Source organism: Coregonus clupeaformis, chromosome 17 (assembly GCF_020615455.1).
Source record: "Coregonus clupeaformis isolate EN_2021a chromosome 17, ASM2061545v1, whole genome shotgun sequence".
Taxonomy (NCBI): Eukaryota; Metazoa; Chordata; class Actinopteri; order Salmoniformes; family Salmonidae; genus Coregonus; species Coregonus clupeaformis.
In genome coordinates this window covers 37,743,325-37,760,334 of record NC_059208.1, presented here as the reverse complement: position 1 = coordinate 37,760,334, position 17,010 = coordinate 37,743,325, and the positions used below count along the sequence as shown (strand labels likewise).

The 17,010-nt window shown below is 42.0% G+C and overlaps 1 protein-coding gene and 2 long non-coding RNA genes across 3 annotated transcripts; all 3 read right to left on the bottom strand.

Annotated features, from left to right (window-relative positions):
* Positions 1–5,905: 5,905 nt before the first annotated feature.
* On the bottom strand, positions 5,906–6,288 carry LOC121585550. Its single transcript, XR_006661934.1, has 2 exons — positions 6,244–6,288; positions 5,906–6,095 (listed from the first exon to the last, which is right to left on the bottom strand). It is a non-coding gene; the product is annotated as an uncharacterized LOC121585550 (long non-coding RNA).
* Positions 6,289–8,334: 2,046 nt separating this feature from the next.
* LOC121550779 lies at positions 8,335–12,753 on the bottom strand. The gene is made up of 13 exons (XM_041863137.2): positions 12,644–12,753; positions 12,184–12,227; positions 11,867–11,944; positions 11,656–11,721; positions 11,457–11,543; positions 9,847–9,924; positions 9,644–9,730; positions 9,464–9,562; positions 9,225–9,329; positions 8,876–8,974; positions 8,706–8,753; positions 8,503–8,583; positions 8,335–8,388 (listed from the first exon to the last, which is right to left on the bottom strand). The coding sequence occupies exons 4-13, from the start codon at positions 11,689–11,691 to the stop codon at positions 8,335–8,337; spliced, it is 774 nt and encodes a 257-aa protein (XP_041719071.2). The 5' UTR covers positions 11,692–11,721; positions 11,867–11,944; positions 12,184–12,227; positions 12,644–12,753.
* Positions 10,557–11,025, bottom strand: LOC123492871. Its single transcript, XR_006661904.1, has 3 exons — positions 10,983–11,025; positions 10,764–10,862; positions 10,557–10,598 (listed from the first exon to the last, which is right to left on the bottom strand). It is a non-coding gene; the product is annotated as an uncharacterized LOC123492871 (long non-coding RNA).
* Positions 12,754–17,010: the final 4,257 nt, after the last annotated feature.

The following is a 17,010-nucleotide window of genomic DNA, read 5'->3' as shown; positions in this document are numbered from 1 at the left end:
GATTTGCATTTTAATGAGGGAAATAAGTATTTGACCCCCTCTCAATCAGAAAGATTTCTGGCTCCCAGGTGTCTTTTATACAGGTAATGAGCTGAGATTAGGAGCACACTCTTAAAGGGAGTGCTCCTAATCTCAGTTTGTTACCTGTATAAAAGACACCTGTCCACAGAAGCAATCAATCAATCAGATTCCAAACTCTCCACCATGGCCAAGACCAAAGAGCTCTCCAAGGATGTCAGGGACAAGATTGTAGACCTACACAAGGCTGGAATGGGCTACAAGACCATCGCCAAGCAGCTTGGTAAGAAGGTGACAACAGTTGGTGCGATTATTCGCAAATGGAAGAAACACAAAAGACCTGTCAATCTCCCTCGGCCTGGGGCTCCATGCAAGATCTCACCTCGTGGAGTTGCAATGATCATGAGAATGGTGAGGAATCAGCCCAGAACTACACGGGAGGATCTTGTCAATGATCTCAAGGCAGCTGGGACCATAGTCACCAAGAAAACAATTTGTAACACACTACGCCGTGAAGGACTGAAATCCTGCAGCGCCCGCAAGGTCCCCCTGCTCAAGAAAACACATATACAGGCCCGTCTGAAGTTTGCCAATGAACATCTGAATGATTCAGAGGAGAACTGGGTGAAAGTGTTGTGGTCAGATGAGACCAAAATGGAGCTCTTTGGCATCAACTCAACTCGCCGTGTTTGGAGGAGGAGGAATGCTGCCTATGACCCCAAGAACACCATCCCCACCATCAAACATGGAGGTGGAAACATTATGCTTTTGGGGTGTTTTCTGCTAAGGGGACAGGACAACTTCACCGCATCAAAGGGACGATGGACGGGGCCATGTACCGTCAAATCTTGGGTGAGAACCTCCTTCCCTCAGCCAGGGCATTGAAAATGGGTCGTTGATGGGTATTCCAGCATGACAATGACCCAAAACACACGGCCAAGGTAACAAAGGAGTGGCTCAAGAAGAAGCACATTAAGGTCCTGGAGTGGCCTAGCCAGTCTCCAGACCTTAATCCCATAGAACATCTGTGGAGGGAGCTGAAGGTTCGAGTTGCCAAACGTCAGCCTCGTAACCTTAATGACTTGGAGAAGATCTGCTAAGAGGAGTGGGACAAAATCCCTCCTGAGATGTGTGCAAACCTGGTGGCCAACTACAAGAAACATCTGACCTCTGTGATTGCCAACAAGGGTTTTGCCACCAAGTACTAAGTCATGTTTTGCAGAGGGGTCAAATACTTATTTCCCTCATTAAAATGCAAATCAATGTATAACATTTTTGACATGCGTATTTCTGGATTTTTTTGTTGTTATTCTGTCTCTCACTGTTCAAATAAACCTACCATTAAAATTATAGACTGATCATGTCTTTGTCAGTGGGCAAAAATCAGCAGGGGATCAAATACTTTTTTCCCTCACTGTATGTAAATGTGGTATTTTGGTTCTTTATTTTTAATACATTTGCCATGAAAAATAAATACATGTTTTTGCTTTGTCATTACGGGGTATTGTGTGTAGATGGATGTGGGGGGAAAAAACAATGTAATCCATTTTAGCATAAGGCTGTAACATAACAAAATGGAAAGAGTCAAGGGGTCTGAATACATTCCGAATGCATTGTATATACAAATGGTTTTGGTTATTTCAGCCACACCCGTTGCTGACAGGTGTATAAAATCGAGCACACAGCCATGCAATCTGCATAGACAAACATTGGCAGTAGAATGGCCTTACTGAAGAGCTCAGTGACTTCCAACGTGGCACCGTCATAGGCTGCCACCTTTCCAACAAGTCAGTTCATAACATTTCTGCCCTGCTAGAGCTGCTCCGGTCAACTGTAATTGCTGTTATTGTGAAGTGGAAACGTCTAGGCGCAAGGCCACACAAGCTCACAGAACGGGACCGCTGAGTGCTCAACCACGTAACGTGTAAAAATTGTCTGTCCTCAGTTGCAACACTCACTACCAAGATCCAAACTACCTCTGGAAGCAATGTCAGCACAAGAACTGTTCGTCTGGAGCTTCATGAAATGGGTTTCCATGGCCGAGCAGCCTCCCACAAGCCTAAAATCACCATGCGCAATGCCAAGCGTCGGCTGGAGTGGTGTAAAACTCGCCACCATTGGACTCTGGAGCAGTGGAAACGCGTTCTCTGGAGTGATGAATTGCGCTTCACCATCTGGCAGTCCAACGGATGAATCTGGGTTTAGCGGATGCCAGGAGAACGTTACCTGCCCGAATGCATAGGGCCGGCCAACTATAAAGTTTGGTGGAGGAGGAATAACGTTTTTTCATGGTTCGGGCTTGGCACCTTAGTTCCAGTGAAGGGAAATCTTAACGCTACAGCATACAATGACATTCTAGACGATTCTGTTCTTCCAACTTGTGGCAACAGTTTGGGGAAGGCCCTTTCCTGTTTCAGCATGACAATTCCCCCATGCACAAAGCGAGGTCCATACAGAAATGGTTTGTCGACATCGGTGTGGAGGAACTTGACTGTCCTGAACAGAGCCCTGAACTCAACCCCATCGTACACCTTTGGGATGAATTGGAACGCCGACTGCGAGCCAGGCCTAATCGTCCAACGTCAGTGCCGGACCTCACTAATGCTCTTGTGGCTTAATGGAAGCAAGTCCCCGCAGCAATGTTCCAACAACTAGTGGAAAGCCTTCCCAGAAGAGTGGAGGCTGTTATAGCAGAAAAGGGGGGACCAACTCCATAATACTGCCCATGATTTTGGAATGAGATGTTCGACGAGCAGGTGTCCACATACTTTTGGTCATGTAGTGTATATTAGTGTTTTACTTTTTATTAATTGTTTACAAATGTTTAAATTGTTCTTCCACTTTGACATTACAGAGTATTTTGTGTAGATCATAGAGAAAAAAATGCCAATTAAATCCATTTTAATCCCACTTTGTAACATAACAAAATGTGGCTAAAATCAAGGGGTGTGAATACTTTCTGAAGGCACTGTAGATTCACAAAGTAAACAGCATAATGGGTAAATTTCTGCAACAAGTAAGATCGTTGACATGCGAGGCTAAACTCCAGCGAACCCATGCACATTCACAGATACTGTGTTTGACTGTTTGCGAGAAAGGTCTTGCATCTCACTCATCACAACATCTGTGGTGCTGCTCATGGCAATGTCATTTCGCTCAGTCTACCTTTAATTACTATCAATCAGATCAGAAGCACTAAGGCGCAATCCTACTTATTAACTCAGAAGGGATATGCTGGAAAGTTGTCAGTGGTGGAAAAAGTACCCAATTGTCATACTTGAGTAAAAGTAAAGATACCTTAATATAAAATGACTCAAGTAAAAGTTAAAGTCCCCCAGTAAAATACTACTTGAGTAAAGGCCTAAAAGTGTTTGGTTTTAAATATACTTAAATATCAAAAGTAAATGTAATTGCTAAAATATACTTACGTATCAAAAGTATAAATCATTACAAATTCCTCATATTAAAGCAAACCAGACACCACCATCTTCTTGTTTTTTATTTATTTACGGATTGCAAGGGGCGCACTCCAACACTCAGACGTAATTTACAAACGAAGCATGTATGTTTAGTGAGTTGATCAGAGGCAGTAGGGATGACCATGGATGTTCTCTTTATGTTTGTGAATTGGACCATTTTCCTGTCCTGCTAAGCATTCAAAATGTAACGAGTACTTTTGGGTGTCAGGGAAAATGTATGGAGTAAAAAGTGCATTATTCTCTTTAGGAATGTAGTGAAGTAAAAGTTGTCAAAAATATAAATAGTAAGGTAAAGTACAGATACCCAAAATAACTACTTAAGTAGTATATTAAAGTATTTTACTTAAGTATTTTACACCACTGGACAAAGGGACTAGTATTCTTTCATATCTGTCTCTTTATTTACACACTTTTCAAACACACTGCTTTAAAAAAATGTTTCACAATGTGCATCTCTTTCAATGTTTATCCGAATGCAAAAGTTTAATTACTTTCATATGGAAATTAATTACAATAAATGTATTGTTTAAAAAAGAAAATGTTTGTCCGTCTGTCAACATTTGTCTTATTGAAGGGATTGTTCACTCAAAAACATATTTTAGTATAGTTCGTTTTTGAGTGAACTATCCCTTTAAGAATATATCCAGGTAGACAATATACTGTACCTGTGGAATAGTTAATGTAGTGGTGCATTCTGAGTTTCAATTTATCGTATGCCTTACTTGTTATGCTAATAGCACACTGGTCTTTGTCTGAAAGGAGGGCCGAACACGCCCCCATTCACATCGACGGGTGGAGTGGGTTGAGAGTTTCAAGTTCCTTGGTGTCCACATCACCAACAAACTATCATGGTCCAAACACACCAAGACAGTCGTGAAGAGGGCACGAAAACACCTTTTCCCCCTCAGGAGACTGAAAAGATTTGGCATGGGTCCCCAGATCCTCAGAAAGTTCTACAGCTGCACCATTGAGAGCATCCTGACCGGTTGCATCACCGCCTGGTATGGCAACTGGTATGGCAACTGCTCGGCATCCGACCGGAAGGCGCTACAGAGGGTAGTGTGTACGGCCCAGTACATCACTGGGGCCAAGCTTCCTGCCATCCAGGACCTATATACTAGGCGTTGTCAGAGGAAGGCCAAAAACATTGTTGAAGACTCCAGTCACCCAAGTCATAGGCTGTTCTCTCTGCTACCGCACGGCAAGCGCCAAGTCTAGGTCCAAAAGGCTCCTTAACAGCTTCTACCCCCAAGCCATAAGACAGCTGAACAATTAATCAAATGGCCACCCGGACTATTTACATTGACCCCCCAACCCCCCCCCCCCCACTGCTACTTGCTGTTTATTATCTATTAGGGGTGTAACGATTCGTTTTAACAACGATTCGATTTGTATCACGATTCGTGGTTGTCGATACGATTCAAGGACGATATTGGTTCATTTAGAACGATACGATCCGAAACGATTCAGTGACTTGAAATCGATTCAGTAACCTTTTAGCCAAAAATTCAACCAGTGTGACTGAAATAAATACCTGGATACTGGACAGTGCAGGTGAAGTTTCCTAGATTCCTGTTTCTTGTAAGGACCGCAATGGTGGCTTGATAATTTCTCGCTCGTCGGCTTCTCCTCTGTCATCCGCCATGCTATGCTTTGTTGTCTTGGCGCCTTTGCGCTGCTGCTGGCGCGATGACGTCACGGATAGGCAGACTGAATCGAGTAATGTTTAAAGCCTTTATCATTAAAAGTGCTAAGAAAAATCATCCATATAAAGTCTGACGTGCTTAAATCCAATGGGTTATTTCCTAGTATCGATACAATCGATTTATTACATTTTAAAACGATGTTAGATCGATATATGTTGTCCAAAAGGCCAACTCGCCGAGCACAGATCGATGTAGTTGGATCATAGGAATATAAATCGATACATCGATGTAGTAGATGGATCGTTACACCCCTAGTAAAAACACTCCTGTGCGCAAAACAGGGGCACTGGAAAATACAAGGCACACAGGGAATATTCCCGGCGATACAAAATACATGGAGCTCCACCGAGCTTCTCTCTCCTCCACAATAAACAATCACACACAAAGACAAGGGGGCAGAGGGAACACTTATACAGGTACTAATGAGGGGATATGAACCAGGTGTGTGTAATAAACAAGACAAAACAAATGGAATGAGGAGATGTGGAGCGGCAGTGGCTAGAAGGCCGGTGACGACAAACGCCGAAGCCTGCCCGAACAAGGAGAGGGGCAGCCTCGGAGGAAGTCGTGACAGATACTGTATATTTTTGAAAGAATACTATATTTCCCTTGACAGAGTAATGCTGAATGTAAAAAATGGCTCAACTTACCCCACTCTCCCCTACACATGATGTAACATTTGTTTACGATTGACAGATAATGTTTAAATGCAAAACACTTTATTTTGTGATGGGGCCCTCAGCTCAGTTTGGGAACCTTAATCCAGGCTGGACAGCAGGAACTCAACCTGTATTTGTAGATTCCCCATCACCTCCCCCGAGAGCCTCTCTGGGCTTTCATAGATTGACTCATTGAGGTTGAAGATGGATTGTAGCCATGCCTTCATCTGGCCCTGTTGACAACAGACATATCATCAACTATTAGAGAGAGAGAGAGAGAGAGAGAGAGAGAGAGAGAGAGAGAGAGAGAGAGAGAGAGAGAGAGAGAGAGAGAGAGAGAGAGAGAGAGAGAGAGAGAGAGAGAGAAGAAGACAAATGTACCTTAACGAGGAGGTAGAAGTTCCCAGCAGCCTCTGTCCAGGCTCCTCGCAGGAGGGTGAATCCTCATTATGACTTCCAGGAGCAGATAAAGGAAGCTACCAGGCTTCTGGAGAAGGAACAGGGGACATGAGTGAGTGTCTACAGATCTGATATGACAACAGTGTGTATAGCATAGATAAACAACAGGATGTTCCATTCTTAGGGCCACTTACAGATATAGGAAGAGATGTCTTTCCTTCTAGAAGGCTTAGTAGAACGAATTCATAAAAAACATCTGCGAAGTTGATGCGGTCGATCTGAAGTCAAACAAATAGGATAATTACATAATCTTCATTGACAAGCACTTTAGAAAGTCTCATTGAGTAGATGTTAGATGAGAAGACGGTGCCTGCAGCTAACGCTCAAGCTTGCATGTAGACCTACTCCTACGAGCCATCTCCTGCTCTAGTCGCTCCCTGTTTGCTGGCTCATTAATGAAGTTCACCAGTAGGTCGTAGGCCTGCTGAAACTGCCTCACATCCTCAAAACAAAACAATCATAAAATTCCTTAAAACTTACATCATAAACTCAAAGATTCAGGTCTGTAATTCAAAGGGCCTCCGATTGTTTGGCTAGTATGACGTTGAAACTTTTCAACTAAACCCTATGAATCACTGTTGCCTAAAGGTAACCCACTGTGCAAGAACTGGTTGAATCAATGTTGTATCAATAAAAAATTTCAATGTGATGATGTTGAATCAAAGTGGGAAACTGATTGGATTTGAAAGAAGTCATCAACGTAAGGGAATTTCGTCTTTTAACCTAAATCCAATTACGTAAATTTTTGGGGGGATTTCACATTGAATTCACATTAGTTGACAACTCAACCAAATGTAAATCAAAAGCGAGACGTTGAAATGACATCTGTGCCCAGTGGGAACTATATATCTGGTCTGATGAACGTTGCACAATTATGTAATTGGTTACCTGCTGGTTGAGCTCGGATAGTCCACTCAACACCATCCTCCCAGCGTGGGTGAGGTAATTGAGGGAGGTACTGTCTGAGGATGTCAGAGCCTGTGAGAACAAGACAGTACATTTACAAATAGTCCAGAAATGTTCATGAAGTGAAATACAAAAGGTGCTAAATTCACATTTTCTCACCTCCATAGCACGTCTGATACCGGCCAGCCTCAGAGAGAAGTTGGTTGTCCCTTGGTTTTCAAAGTAACGCCTGTAAATAGAAATGTTCAATAACAAATGTTCAACCTAAGAAGCTAAAACATCAGTGCCATGAAATTAAGAAATCATTTTATGTTAGCCTATATTATAACTGCAGGATTCAGAAAGACCATACCAATGTAGGATCTTAATTTGATCACTCTTTTGTTGCTGAGAATTTTCCTGCACGGCAGGAAATGCAAACTTGTAGCGTATTTGGAATTTTCAAGTTTGTAATTTCCACTTTGAAATTTTAGACTCGATTTGCCCTAACTAAAAATGTATCCTGTTGCTGCAGGATTATTTTCCCTGCTGTAGCAAACTGTCTCAAATTAAGATCCTACATCTGTATAACTACAATATTGGGCAGATTATTTCAAAGCAAAGGTTTTTACTATAGATGAACACATGAAAGCGAACCCACCGCAACTGGGGCACATCTGCAGCATTATTTTGCTCCTCCACAAACTCCTCCTCAAACTCCTAAAACAGACATCACATTAACTTAAACTCTACTAAACTGCATTTCACCTGCAACATCAACTGAAGCAGACAAAACATTCAGTGACATCATAACAATACTTTCATCTTGACCTAACAACTTGACCCTTGACAGACAACACAAACCTATCGATACCAAAACAATGACACACACCTGTAAACACAAGTACAAATGAAATAAGAATTATTGACTGTAGAAAGAGTTTTACCTGAGGAGTGCTGTCAGGGGTCTGGTCCTGGTCCTGGGTGGAGTGGTAAGGTGGAGGGGGACTGGGAGGGGAATCGGAAGGGAAAGGGGGAGGCGGAGAATTCTGGGGAACTGGTGAGAGGAGCCAGAGGACGGCTCATGAGGGGTGGTGATGATGTCAGAGGTGGAGAACTGATATGCCATCATCTCATCCCCCTCTCCTGGTACCCCTCCACTGTGGTGGAGATATCCACCTGCTGTTTAACACACAACATGTGACACTGTCAGCCCAACACTGAAAACCACCATATTGAAAACCCCTCAACCAAACACTGAAATAAATCATAACACAGAGAAACAACGGGGTGTACCTGGGCATCCTCATAATAGGTGAACTCAGACCTCCTCTTGACAAGGCAGGACATGAGACCATGGATCCTTCTACCAAGGAACTAAAAATGAGGCAAGAGATTAGAACGTGTAATTTCATTTTCTGTCAACATGTATTTATTCAAATAGGTAAATGGACATTTGCCACTTTACATTTTTTCTGTGAAAAATTGCCTGACTGTACCTTAATACCAGTCAGCTTCTTGTTGGTGAGGACCACCTGGACGAGACCCTTTAAAAGAGACAGAGAAACATTACATTTCATCCAGGAAATATAAGTAGACCTATAGCATGTGCGTCATTTGACACAAATCAGGTGCATTTGAGACGAAAGACCAGTTGAGAATCTCTCACCCATGGGTCCAGGATTTTTTCCTGGATGACTCTGCTCCACCACAGCTGCTTCTCCACTCCCCTCACAATGCACAGGTGACGCATGTCCTCTTCATTTTGCTATAAAGAAAAAACTCCTTCAGTCTCCAGACCTCTCTCTATATGTTAGCTGTAGATGTCTATAACATTTGGCAGGCGATTTCAGTTCTGAGTATAATCCCTGGCAGTGATATAGAGCCCACATGATGTTCGTACGACAAGTTTCCCCTATGTTTCAATTAGGGACAGACATACAAAAGAAAACCCAGAGACAATTGGGAGTTCAAATACACAGGTGTGTTCATAAATGTTAAGAATATGTCTGAAGTACCTGCACTCGTCCATAATGGATATTCCAGTAATGGAAATGAAACGAACCCCAGTTCCCAACCAGCTGCAACTTCTCATAGGGAAAACCAGAGTCTTCCCTATTTGGCTGAAAAACAAAGACATCCCCTAATTATAGAGATTGCTCTGTGATTAATAAGACACACAATTGTGGAGATAGAGGACATGGTAATGTGTACTATTACTAATCAGCTATGACTGTCTAATAATGTGATTGACTACCTGTGAATGGCTATCTGAAGGTGCTGACAGTTCGTCAAGCACTAGCCTCCCAGCTTCAGTGAGGTGAATGGTAGGCTCCTCAATAACCAATTTGGAAGTCTGTGAAAAAAAAGGGAACAGGGTAAAGTAAATTCTCCCTATAAGATCAGATGAGCTTTGGTTAATAATGTGTTTGGTTACCTGTGTGTTTAACACTGCAAGCTCTGTTACCAGCATTCTCCCAGCACGAGTGAGGTAGTAGACTGGTTTGGCCTTGGAGAAGACAGGCTATGAAGACAAGGGAATATGTTTTTTCATTATGTGGTTTTATAGAAAACTAGTGACTTGATGTTAATCTTTAATATCCTCTAAAGACCAGAGAGTATCAGAATGGATAGACTCACAAAGATAGGAACACACAAGGGTCCAGACCAAGGGATTAAAGCCAGACAGGACCGGTGCCCAACCTCCTCATCCACATACTAAGGAACAAGACAGGATTAAATTAAGAGTCCGTTTGAATGATAGACAGGTAGCCTATAGGACTGACAGACTGGAATAGGGAGGATCGCAAGAGGAGGCCACTGCATGATAGATTCTAAGACAATTGGCAGTTGAAATACACATGTCTGTGTTCAAAGGTTAAGGAAACATCTGAGGTACCTGCCTATGAATGGTTACCTGTTCATTTTGAGAGGACAGTTCCTCCCATACCATCCTCCTAGCAGGAGTGAAACTGATGATAATGGCCTGCTCCATTGTGAAAATCTGAGAAAATGAGGGAACAGCTTTAAAGATATCAAAGTATTCTACTAGTGGATACTGAAGGTAATTATCCCTATTAGATCAGATGAGTAATGGTTAATAATCTGAATGGTTACCTGTGTGTTTAACATTGCCATCTCTCTCACCAGCATCCTCCCAGCGTGGGTAAGATAATAAATTGGCTGCAGTTTGACAGGCTATAAAAAAGGGAATATGTTTACAGAAATGTATTTCCAGAAGTTTCTTTTAGAAAAAGTTATGTTTATGTTTAAGCCCCCTAAAGACAAGAGAGTATCAGAATGGATGGACTTACAGCGTTTGAAACCCACAGAGGTCCAGACCAAGGGATTAAAGCCAGACAGGGCTGCTGCCGAACCTCCTCATCCACGTACTAAGGAACAAGACAGGATCAATTTAAGAGTCAGTTTGAATGATAGACTGGTACTGTATAGGAGTAAAATATTGGCATAGGGAAGATTGCAAGAGGAGGCCACTGCAATGATAATAGTTGAAATACACAGGTCTGATATAAATTTTAAGAACATGTCTGAAGTACCTGCAGATGAATGGCTACCTCTTCAAGCTGAGAGGACAGTTCATCCAATACCATCATGCCAGCACAAGAGATGATAATGTGCTGCTCAATCTTGCAAATCTGTAAGAAAATGAGGGAACAGTTTTAAGGGCATCAAAGTATCCCACTACCATAGTAGATACTGAAGGTAATCCTGCCAATTAGATAAAATGAGCTTTGTCCAATAATCTGCATGGTTACCTGTGTGTTTAACACTGCCAGCTCTCTCACCAGCATCCGTCCAGCATGGGTAAGGTAATAAGTTGGCTGCAGTGTTACAGACTATTACAAAAATAGGGAATATGTTTACAGAAATGTATTTTCATATTGTTCTACAGAAAGCATCATGTTTATGTTTAAGTTACATAAACCAGTCTAAAGACCAAAGAGTATCAGAATGGATGGACTTACAGAGCTGGGAACCCACAGAGGACCAGACCAAGGGATTAAAGCCAGACAGGTCCGCTGCCCAACCTCCTCATCCACATACTAAGGAACAAGACAGGATCAAATTAAAAGTCAGTTTGAATGATAGACAGGTAGCCTATAGGTCTGACAGACTGCTATAGGGAGGATCACAAGAGGAGGCTACTGCATGATAGATTCTGAGACGCTACACAGGTCTGTGTTGAAAGGTTAAGGAAACATCTGAGGTACCTGCATATGAATGGCTACCTGTTCATTTTGAGAGGACAGTTCATTCCATACCATCCTCCTAGCAGGAGTGAAACAGATGAAAATGGGCTGCTCCGCTGTGAATATCTGTGAGAAAATGAGGGAACGAACATCAAAGTGTTTCACTACCGTAGTGGATACTGAAGGTAATCCTGCCTATTAGATCAGATGAGCTTTGTCCAATAATCTGCATGGTTACCTGCGTGTTTAACACTGCCAGCTCTCTCACCAGCATCCTCCCAGCATGGGTAAGGTAATATGTTGGCTGCAGTTATAAAAAATAGGGAATATGTTTACAGAAATGTATTTCCATATTGTTCTTCAGAAAACGTCATGTTTATGTTTAAAGTACATAAACCAGTTTTAAGACCAGAGAGAAGACCAAAGAGTATCAGAATGGATGGACTTACAGAGCTGGGAACCCACAGAGGTCCAGACCAAGGGATTAAAGCCAGACAGGGCCGGTGCCCAACCTCCTCAACCACATACTAAGGAAGAAAATCAGGATCAATTTATCAGTCAGTAAAATGACAGTTTGAATGACAGATTGTTATTGAACCAATCCTGCTAATGAAGCAGTATTGTTATAGTCTGGGTGCCAGTCTGTTTCAGCTCTCTGTCCACTCCTTATGGGATTGTGATGCCAATATCATATTGCCACGATGGAATTGGCAAGAGAGCAGAAAGACTGGCACCCAAGCTATTGATAGGCCTGCAGCATTCTTACCTGAACAAGGACTGGGTCCTCCTGGTCCAGGGTGGGCTCATTATCTTTATGAAAAACAATAAAGGATTGTTTTCTCTAAGTTTAAGAAATACTAGCTACAAGACACCAGACATCTGTCCATGAAGTTAGGCTGATCATATATTTACTTGTGTTTTATATTGTATGACATCAAATGTATTTATGTGTCTGCATAATGTACCAACATGTTCAATTAAACCTAAAGCAACGGTTTGGTTTCAAAGGAGCAAGTTTGTTTGTTGTTGTTAATCTAGGGCTACACTGTAAAAATGTCATCACCATGATTGCTACCTAAATGACACCCTATTCCCTATTTAGTGCACTACTTTTGACCAGCGCCTTTTAACCATAGAACTATGGGTCCTGGTCAAAATAAGAAATAGGGTATTGGGTGGCATTTGGGACTATTACTATTTAGACATTGTCAAATATGTAAACTTACCCTCCTCAACCGTGACAACACGGTCCACGCTCTCCACGGTGGCCAGTGCATCCTCACCGATACCGTAATATTTGCTATATGTGGTCCTCTGTAGCTCAGCTGGTAGAGCACAGCGCTTGTAACGCCAAGGTAGTGGGTTCGATCCCCGGGACCACCCATACACAAAAAAAATGTATGCACGCATGACTGTAAGTCGCTTTGGATAAAAGCGTCTGCTAAATGGCATATTATTATTATAAAAGTAGACTGGCGAACCGGTCGCAAACAACAGGTCCGCTGCACACAGAAGCGACCTCTCGCGGAGGAATCTCAGCGGGGTCGCTTTCAACAAACGACTGAACATAGACCTACTCATTATCGCTCTACATACTGCAGTGATTTTGACTGAGTTCAAAACCATCTGACAATTCTTTCTTAGAATTACAGGGTTTTATAGGGACCATTAATACGTCAAAGTCTTCCATAAGTCATGGTTGGCTATGTCACAATGGGATAAACATGTTTATCAAACTGATTAAAAAACACTCAACAGTGACATCAATTAAATTGAATTTTGAGCATGATTTGGGAGTTTATACAATTGTAAACTATGAAACCATTGTTTAGAGAACAGTAGGAGTATAACCATTTAGAAAATACTGTATCTATGGCTCTGAGTAGGAGTAGAAGGGACAGCGTCACAATGCGCTCGCCATGGTTCTGAAAAAGAACGTTGCTGCGTTCATCAGCTCTGTGATGTTCTAGGCGGAGACACTCACTGAACCACTCACTTTCACGTTCAAGGTGTCAAAGCGTTCAACCAACATGCATTGGACTAAACCATCATTCAAATAGTTACTAAAAAGCCTACAGATATGTTTTACATTATTATTTTAAATCTCCTGCATAAATCAGCTGAGATAGCCTACTCTTCTCATCTCTTCGCCCTCCTGCCCTGGTGGTTATATCTGAGCGTTTTGATAACTGATTGATAATTTGGATTATTCATATCCAAAGTGAAATGCTGATTGTGTCATATTTATAATGTAGGCCTAGTAGCCCACGTTTCATGACATAACCCTAATCCTAAAATAGACTAAAATTGAAACCCTGGGCGAGCACACAAGCTCTGGCTGTACAGCCGGCAACAATAATACATCCAAAGAGGGTGGCTGTTGAGGAAAACCAGTACACCAACACAAATCTTCATTAGGAGATAAAAGTAATCAGAGGCTAAAAGAAAATGGCAGACAATAGAAATCGAATGCGTATGTTACGGCTGGTTAGTGTTTTAATTACGAAGGACTCCCACAAATCTATTGTCTCTCTAAAAAACTGTAGGCTGCATATTGGTGGTCAAAGTGGTCGAAACGGTGTAGTGATCCTCGCTAATACAGTGAGCCACATTACAATTCTGACCAAGTGGGTTAAATCTGTTGGAGCGATGCGTAGGGTGTGTGCCTTTCACGCATGTAACCTGTGTTCGCTTCCCCGCCACTTGTTTGCTACACTATTTTAGGAAAGGGACATCTTCATGACCAACAATCTTACTCTAAAAACGTTTGTGAAAAAAGTTTGGTCAGTCTGTGAAAGTTAGAAAAGGTTGGTTAGTCTGTGAAAGTTAGAAACTTCCAGCAGGAATTGACAGTCATCAGTCAAGGTGGTTGGATTATATAGCTACAGTGGTGCTATGGTTCCAAAAGTGCTGGTGATAAAATTAACATTACTGGCATACACATTTCAAAACAAAAGCCTATGATCAGGTATGGAGTTTTGGAAATGTTGTTAAACCCAACAGTCTATACTCTATAACACAAAGTGTGATGTCCCCAATGATAAAATTGCATGTTACTCTAATTGTGAGATGTGTTACAGTTTACAATAGGCTACTTGGGTCTACTATACCTTCATCCTTTATTAAAGCATTCGGTTGCTAGCATTATCTCCACAAGCAAGGGTATCCTGGGGAAAGACAAATCTTCTCCTCCCAGTAGACTAACTGGATCAAAGCCAGTAGCCTCCAACATTACTGCTAGATAGCCATGTAAACACGAACCTCAGTGGCAGAGCTAAAGCTCATCTGAGATCTTGCATAGGCTGCTGTTTACCATAATCAGGATATTTTTTTACAAACCTTGGCGATACTTTCTTTGTTCTCGATTCGGAAGAAACTTGTCTCTTATGAACATCTGTGTGCAGTTGCAGGTGGAACTCCAAAAAACAGAGAATATTCAGAAAAATATTAAATCCACTTTTTGTATTGAGCGATAAATACCGCTTTCATATGTGTAGATCTTTCTTTTGGTCGCACTGTGGGAAGTGCTGTCATTAAGGCTACTTCTACAAGCGGCCGCAGCCGCTTCGCATAGAAACGACTAGTTACTGCAACGGTGTTGGGAAATGTGAGATGTGCACAGCTAAAATGCCGAGGACTGTGCAAAAGGTGGATTTAATATATTTTTTGTCGAATTTTCTCTAGTTTTTGGAGTATGCTACCTGTAACTGCACACAGACGTTTATAAGAGACACATTTCTTCCTAGGTTAGGGGTCTATAATTGTAAAATAAATGTGTTTGATTGAATAACTAGCCTAATCTAACTATCGTGGTCATACATTTACATTTTACATTTTAGTCATTTAGCAGACGCTCTTATCCAGAGCGACTTACATATTTTTTTATACTGGCCCCCTGTGGGAATCGAACCCACAACCCTGGCGTTGCAAACGCCATGCTCTATCAACTGAGCTACATCCCTGCCGGCCATTCCCTCCCCTACCCTGGACGACGCTGGGCCAATTGTGCGCCGCCCATGAGTCTCCCGGTCGCGGCCGGCTGCGACAGAGCCTGGATTCGAACCAGGATCTCTAGTGACACAGTTAGCACTGCGATGCAGTGCCCTAGACCACTGCGCCACTCAGGAGATCTAACATCTGGACTCTTCATCATCATCATCAACACTTTGAATTACTAAGGAATATTCCTATAGCAACTGGTTGCTAGGGGAAACGAGACACTAGCATTATCCTCTTGTTGTGAGACTGAGAGGGAGGATTGGAGAAGTGCACGAGGAGGGGTGGGAAGCAGAGAAGACGGAGCATGGTTGAAATTCCACCAAATGGATAAGAAGAGGCAGACAAAGTTTGACACATTTATGTTTTCAGTGGTTGACCGACACGAATGAACGAGTAAACCTTGTTTTAGCCTAGTGAAGTATCACAAATTAATACCTCAGTATTAATTATCCACTGCACGGAATCTCCATGAGGGCACAAGTCTGCATGACGATTTTCGCGTAAAGAGAGGCAGCGCGGGAGAGCTGACTTGTCGCCTGGCAGGTATGTTCTGCTATTTTGAATAAAGCTAGCCATACAGCTAATATAAGTTTTAGGCTATTATTAATTTCGTATAGCTAACTAAATAAATGAAGCTATCTAACAGCAATGCTGTTGTGGGCTTACACATGTAATAATTACAACCAGGAGCCTATAATGGAGGAAGTCAGCTTTTCAGTCAGTCCTATCATTTATATTGAAAATAGGTTATTATAACACAAGGTAAACACACATTTACAATAATTGTTAGGTCTATGTTATTAGCCAAAAATGTACTGATACAAGTACAGAAACATTCATAGCCAGAGGCAACCTAGGCTACACTGCAATTAACACTATACTTATTATACACGCTATGTTCTACAGTGCTGATTCTAAGAACAGGGTTAATTCCCATAAAGTATTAGTATCTCTGTCTCTATCACATACATGCATGGCCAAGGAAGATGGGTTGCATAAACAGATACAAATATAGAGCGATAAGGCGCAAGGGGGACAGGGGAAGAGAATAAACAGTGAGAGGGAAAGAATTGGTGAGTACGCTCTGTCCTGCAAATGCCAGAGCACATCAGCGCCGGAGCTACATCTAGTTTGATGTATGGAAGTAGCCTACTCGATTGCCTATCCAGGGGCCTTGTATGTGATCAGACCTGTTGAAGGTGGGGTTCGTGTGTGAATGTGAGTATGAACGTGTGAGTATGTATAGCTGTAAGTATGAGAACGTATCAGTGTAAACTAGGGGTGTAACGATTCGTTTTAACAACGATTCGATTTGTATCACGATTCGTGGTTGTCGATACGATTCAAGGACGATATTGGTTCATTTAGAACGATACGATCCGAAACGATTCAGTGACTTGAAATCGATTCAGTAACCTTTTAGCCAAAAATTCAACCAGTGTGACTGAAATAAATACCTGGATACTGGACAGTGCAGGTGAAGTTTCCTAGATTCCTGTTTCTTGTAATGGAATCAGGTATCAATTAATTATGAATATAAATAAACAAGTAAACAACAATGAATGGCAAATGCATTCACATTTTATTTGAATAA